The sequence below is a fragment of the Arachis hypogaea genome, chromosome 15 (genome assembly GCF_003086295.3).
Source record: "Arachis hypogaea cultivar Tifrunner chromosome 15, arahy.Tifrunner.gnm2.J5K5, whole genome shotgun sequence".
NCBI lineage: Eukaryota > Viridiplantae > Streptophyta > Magnoliopsida > Fabales > Fabaceae > Arachis > Arachis hypogaea.
The window spans coordinates 18,641,606-18,647,801 of record NC_092050.1 but is presented as its reverse complement, the minus strand read 5'-3'; the positions used below and the strand labels follow the sequence as shown (position 1 = coordinate 18,647,801).

Here is a 6,196-nt window from a genome sequence, read left to right as displayed (position 1 = left end):
TTTTTACTTTTTCACTTTATATTTTTATTTATTTATAGAAATAAATTCAAGAAATATTTATTGAATTAGTAATAAAGATGAGAAATGATTTGGAGTGGAAGGAGAGAAAAAATTGATATAAGGTAGAATTTAAATTCCACTCTAATTTTATCCGTAAATTTAAATTATTTTTAAAATTTAATTTTATTTATTTGTCGATTGAAAACTTTTTAATTTTAATTCTATTCATACTCTAAAATTTTAGAGTCGTCTCTATTCAACTTGAACTACAATAAATTAATTTTTTAATCAAAAAATATTTAATTATTTTATAATTTATAAATATATTGATAAAATAAAAAAATTAAATTAAATTTATATTAAAATTAAAAATAATAAAATTATAATAAAATTCTTGTTAAAATTATAAAAATAAAAAAATATGAGTTTAATATCTATCAACTTTATTATAATAATAATAATAATAATAATAAATTTTGATTACATACTATAATAAGAGAAACTTAATTCATATTGATAGTTTGACACCCCTAGGGGAGGTAGTTGAGAACTTGAAATCTGGAAGTAGATGGGGAGGGGAGTGAGAGAGAAAAAGACAGGGAAAAGGGGGTAGGTAGGGGTGTGTGTGCGCCAATATTGAACAACAAATGGTAGCGTGGCTGCCCCATCTCCATTCCCTCGTCTACTTACGTCTCCTTCTCTTCTCTTCTCTTCTCTTCTCTTAGCTTGTGCCATCACTCATTCTCACCTAACACCCTTCTCTGCTCTTCAACACTTTTATTCTTATTCATATTCATATACATACACCTATACTCGTTTATTTCACTACTTCCTCTCTCCTTTTCTCTCTCATTGTTGCAATAACAAATTAACACACCATGTTGTCAGTAGCTCCTTCTCTTGACAGCACCCAAACCCAACAACAACAGCAGCAGCAAAGGACGGCTGACCCAACCCAACAACCCAATTCTTCTCCCCAAAATGTCCACATCTTCAAGTCTAAATTACCCGATATACCCCTCTCCAACCACCTTCCTCTCCACTCTTTCTGCTTCCAAAGACTCAATGAAATCTCTGACCGTCCATGTCTCATCGTCGGTTCCGCCGGAAAAACCTACACCTACGGCGAAACATACCACGCCTCCCGGAGACTAGCCGCCGGCATGTCCGCCATCGGAATTACCAAGGGCGATGTCATCATGATCCTCCTCCAGAACTCAGCGGAGTTTGTCTTCTCCTTCATCGCCGCCTCCATGATCGGCGCTGTCGCCACCACCGCCAACCCGTTCTACACTCCCGCCGAGATCTTCAAGCAGATCACCGCCTCCAAGGCCAAGCTCGTCATCACGCAGGCAATGTACGTTGACAAGCTCCGAGACAGCGATTCCGCCAAAATCGGAGAGGATTTCAAGGTCGTAACCGTCGACGATCCGCCGGAGAACTGCCTGCACTTCTCAGCGATCTCCGAGGGAAACGAGAACGACCTACCGGAGGTTGAGATCCACCCTGACGACGCGGTGGCGCTGCCGTTCTCCTCCGGAACAACCGGTCTCCCGAAAGGAGTGGTTCTCACGCACAGGAGCTTAACGACGAGCGTGGCTCAACAGGTCGACGGAGAAAACCCTAACCTGTACCTGAAAACGGAGGACGTTCTTCTCTGCGTTCTTCCTCTGTTCCACATATTCTCTCTGAACAGTGTTCTGTTGTGTGCTTTGAGAGCTGGAAGCGCCGTGTTGCTGATGCAGAAGTTCGATATTGGAACGTTGCTGGAGCTCATTCAGAGGTACAGGGTTTCGGTGGCGATGGTGGTGCCACCGCTCGTGCTGGCTCTGGCAAAGAATCCGATGGTGGCGGAGTATGATTTGAGCTCTATAAGGTTGGTGTTGTCCGGAGCGGCGCCGCTCGGCAAGGAGCTCGAAGAGGCTCTCCGGAGCAGGGTGCCTCAAGCTGTTTTGGGACAGGTCAGCTTTTTTTTTTCCTTTATTTTTTCCCCGGATAAATGTTCATTTTGTGCTCCAAATCGAAAATTTTGCCCATATTCCAATTGAAATTGGTTCTCAAAATTCTTAAAAGTAACAATTAAATCCTTGATTTATGGACTTAGTAATTACAGCTTTTGAGATTTGAAGGCTAAATTGAATTATATTATGTTAAATAATTTTTTTTTGGTGACTATATTATGTTAAATAATTTAATTAAATATATCAAATCTTTATTATATTCACATAAAAATATTTAATATTTTCACGTGAATAATTTTGTTTATATTATAATCATAAGGTTGAGAACCAAAATGAAATTTAATTATTTAATTATTTTTTATTGATTTGGTGATTGCGTTCATTTAATACACAACTGAATTCTTTGCTCCCACGTACATTCCAAAGCCCCAACAACAATAACCTCTTGTTCATGCATCCGGCCTGTTCTTGGGGACCAAAAACTTTATGATGGCTCTTATTTTGGAGATTAGCTTAAGTGTGTGTTTGGAATGAACTGGAATGGAAATTGAATTGAATTGAATTATCTCTCCAAGTTAAAGAGGAGATGAATAAGGGAGAGAAGAATCAAAGTTGACTGTTTTCCCTTAAATTGATAATTGATAATAAAAGATAGAATTTAGCTAACAATTATTTTTAAAATGTTATAAAGGAAAATAATATTAAAATAGATAATTTAAACTAGTATTTTTAAGCATGATCTTGAAAAAATAATAATAAACAATTATTGTGGTGGAGAGGAAATTAAAAGTGGGCCTTGAAAGTAGAATTATTCACGGGATATGTGGAATTCCCTATTACACAAAAGGGGATATATGAGGTGCTAGTTATCATTGATTCATGGTTCACGAGTAGGAAAAAGGCAAAAAGCGCTCGTGTTTTTTGTTTGTTGCTTTAGATGGATTTATACTTTAAGACAATAGTTTTCTTCCTTTTTATGTCTTTATATACCCCCCGTTAGGAAAATAAATTAGCTTAAAAGACAAAAATGATGATGTCTTTCCAATAACTACTTCTTACCAGATATAAGCTTATTTTGGTCTTTCATCATTTATTTTGAAAATGAAAATAGTATTATATTTTTTATTTTAATAGTATTATAAAACGTTTTACTTACCTGTCAAACTTGGCAACGTGATCCTCATGGTCATAGTTTTGTTAGTAGTTGACTTGGCTCCATGATGAAGTGCCAACTGCCAACTTCCCCAAACACTTGTATTGGCCAGTCAAAGATTTTACCTTTTCTTTAATCGGTCAATTTAAGTTAATCTTAAACTTAAGCATCAATCGACGTATGTATAACAAGTTTGAACAGGCTTTTAAAATATTCATAATCTTTTCATAAAATGTTAAACGAAAATTGTTAAACTTATTTTAAAATTTAAAAATAATATTATACTATTTTTATACTTTTTAATATATTTTTTATAGTATAAATAATTTTTATTTTCTTTTATCAAGCATTTTTAATAAAAAAATATATGAAAATTATATATATAAATAGTGCATATATAAAATTAGATATCAGATCTTTAGTCTCTATCGAGTCCCATTTGAGGAGAAAAAATGTCCAAAAGAAAAAATAAGAAAAAATGTCCAAAAGAAAAAATAACCACCACCACAGACACGCCCAAAAATGACAAAACAGGTCATAACACATAAGATTCTTTTCCATGTAGCATTGTAGACAGCTCATCTGCAAAATCGACAAAATAAATTCTTTATATATAATAATTCTATTGTGTAAACATAATTATTTCACGAAATACCCAATGTGATGAACACCCTAATATTATGTCAATTAGTAAATTAGTACTGATTCCAAACCTCTATTTGCTAATTAGCTCGTGACTGCTGCTAAGCAAATATGTGGGAAATAATAATTAAAAAAATGATAAAACAACTGGATAGGTGTCAACATGCATGTTTATGATGAGAATTGTGGACCTAGGGATCTGGTATTTATTTAATTATATATTACACGTTCGAAGTAATGATTTATTTAAGAATTATTATAGGGGTACGGGATGACAGAGGCAGGGCCAGTGCTGTCCATGTGCTTGGGCTTTGCGAAGCAACCATTCCCAACGAAATCAGGTTCATGTGGCACTGTTGTTAGAAATGCTGAGCTTAAGGTCGTCGACCCTGAAACTGGTTGCTCTCTTGGTTATAATCAACCTGGTGAAATTTGCATCCGTGGTCAACAAATCATGAAAGGTATGATCACCATATGTATATTATATTTTAGTAGTGTATCAATGAGTATCAATGTGCATATTAGTTTACTTTTTTATTTAGTAAATATATATAAAAATAATAAAAGTAAAATTAGCTGATATATTTTAACTAAAAAGTTTTAAATTCGAGTCTTACAAATAGCAATAAAATAAATTTTTTTTATAAATGATATATGATGAAGTGTGTTTTAAGAAATAAAATTGTAAATAAACTCTTCTTATATCTGTCTGTGAGTGATTATAATTATAATTTAGAATGTTCAAATCCTATTATGATGAACTCCGATACACGTGCTTATTTATAACTATGTCAAATATTTGAATTCCTTGTAGGGTATTTGAACGATGATACAGCAACAGCAACAACTATCGATGTGGATGGCTGGCTGCATACCGGTGATGTTGGTTATGTAGATGATGATGATGAAATCTTCATCGTTGACAGGGTCAAGGAACTCATCAAATTTAAAGGTTTCCAGGTACTGAAATTATTCTCTAACTGATGCATGTAATACATTTCATTAAAATTGTGTAAACAGAAAGTATATTGTAACAACACCTCATGACTCATGCTTATAAATAAAATGTTTGATGTTTGATTGTTGTAGGTGCCCCCTGCAGAACTTGAAGCCCTTCTTGTAAGCCACCCCTCTATTGCAGACGCAGCTGTTGTCCCGTAAGTTTAATTTCCTTGAATCTTGATTTATTATTTAATTTACTAATACAGTGGAACTCTAGCTAGTAACATAACTAATATCATCAATTTTATAACAGGCAAAAGGATGTTGCTGCTGGTGAAGTTCCTGTTGCATTCGTGGTTAGATCTAATGGCTTTGAACTCACTGAAGAGTCTGTAAAGGAATTCATAGCTAAACAGGTAATTAAGTTAAATGATTTATTACTTTTGGCTGCTTTGAACTCAATATGTAATTAAAAGCCATATGAATTTAATGGAAATTCGACAACCTTGATATTTTGAGAGATTGTTATTGAAATTAAAGTATGCGGTGTTTGTTGTGTACAGGTAGTGTTTTACAAAAGACTACACAAAGTGTACTTTGTTCATGCAATTCCGAAGTCTCCATCAGGAAAGATATTAAGGAAAGACCTCAGAGCAAAGCTAGAAAACACCACCACCCTTAAGCCCTAGACGCTTCATAGAACTTTTGTCTTTGCAGTATATTCTATATTTATTCTTTCTTTCTTTTTTTCTTTTTATTTTCCTCTCTTCTTTTGGGGCATCACGGGTTCCATAATTGTAATCTTATGATTTAATGCTTCATGGCACAAAGCCAATACGAGAAGCAAATAAACAATTGTATTCTTTTCATGTGAAGACGGTTTTACTCCTCTGTTGTCTGCTGTAATTTTTTGTTTGAGAGACTTTTGATTGTAGTTAGGTGATTTTACATCACTAAAATTCGGAATATAATTGTTATTATTATTGTTATTAATAATATTATTTGTTGCCCTTCGAATGTTATTTGTATTCTAAATGATTTTTAAAAAATGTTTTTTTCCGTGAGGCATAAGAGATTGTGACAAAAGAGATTGGATTAGTCTCTATTGAGAGTCAAAGTTTGACATTTGACAATGTATACAGGAAAAACTACTTTGGAGTGTTGGTGAAGAAAACGGTACCTTATAATTGGTCATTGTAAACGGTTTTGATAGATACCTTATAATATACTGTAAATCATTAATAAAAATGCTTGGTTGAAATATGGAAAGGAAAGCCAAAGCAATTAGTTTAACATGAAAACAAAAATATCCATGTACCAAAAGCAACAAAGGAAAACACACGCTAGCTCCACGATTAAGTTTGGACTTTGGAATAAAGTCAACAAAGACACTTTGTCATTCCTCAAAATATAACCGTAACTCGTAGAAATAAGAAGTTAAGAAACCATACATTCATTTCTGCAGTGACGCAGTCCAGCCGTACTGAGACACACGGAT

At 33.9% G+C, this 6,196-nt stretch overlaps 1 protein-coding gene across 1 annotated transcript; it reads left to right on the top strand.

The window, feature by feature from the left end:
- Positions 1 to 508: 508 nt before the first annotated feature.
- Positions 509 to 5,715, top strand: LOC112749801 (4-coumarate--CoA ligase 2). Its single transcript, XM_025798192.3, has 6 exons — positions 509 to 1,961; positions 4,019 to 4,217; positions 4,571 to 4,716; positions 4,846 to 4,913; positions 5,012 to 5,114; positions 5,262 to 5,715. The coding sequence occupies exons 1-6, from the start codon at positions 879 to 881 to the stop codon at positions 5,385 to 5,387; spliced, it is 1,725 nt and encodes a 574-aa protein (XP_025653977.1). The 5' UTR covers positions 509 to 878; the 3' UTR covers positions 5,388 to 5,715.
- The last annotated feature ends 481 nt before the right edge of the window (positions 5,716 to 6,196 follow it).

What these genes read in the sequence shown, in the direction of transcription:
- LOC112749801 (XM_025798192.3), top strand. Translation starts at nt 879, where the DNA reads ATGTTGTCAGTAGCTCCTTCTCTTGACAGCACCCAAACCCAACAACAA. An exon ending in TCAAATTTAAAGGTTTCCAG is followed by an intron (nt 4,717 to 4,845) that starts GTACTGAAATTA and finishes TGATTGTTGTAG; the next exon opens with GTGCCCCCTGCAGAACTTGA. An exon ending in AGGAATTCATAGCTAAACAG is followed by an intron (nt 5,115 to 5,261) that starts GTAATTAAGTTA and finishes TGTTGTGTACAG; the next exon opens with GTAGTGTTTTACAAAAGACT.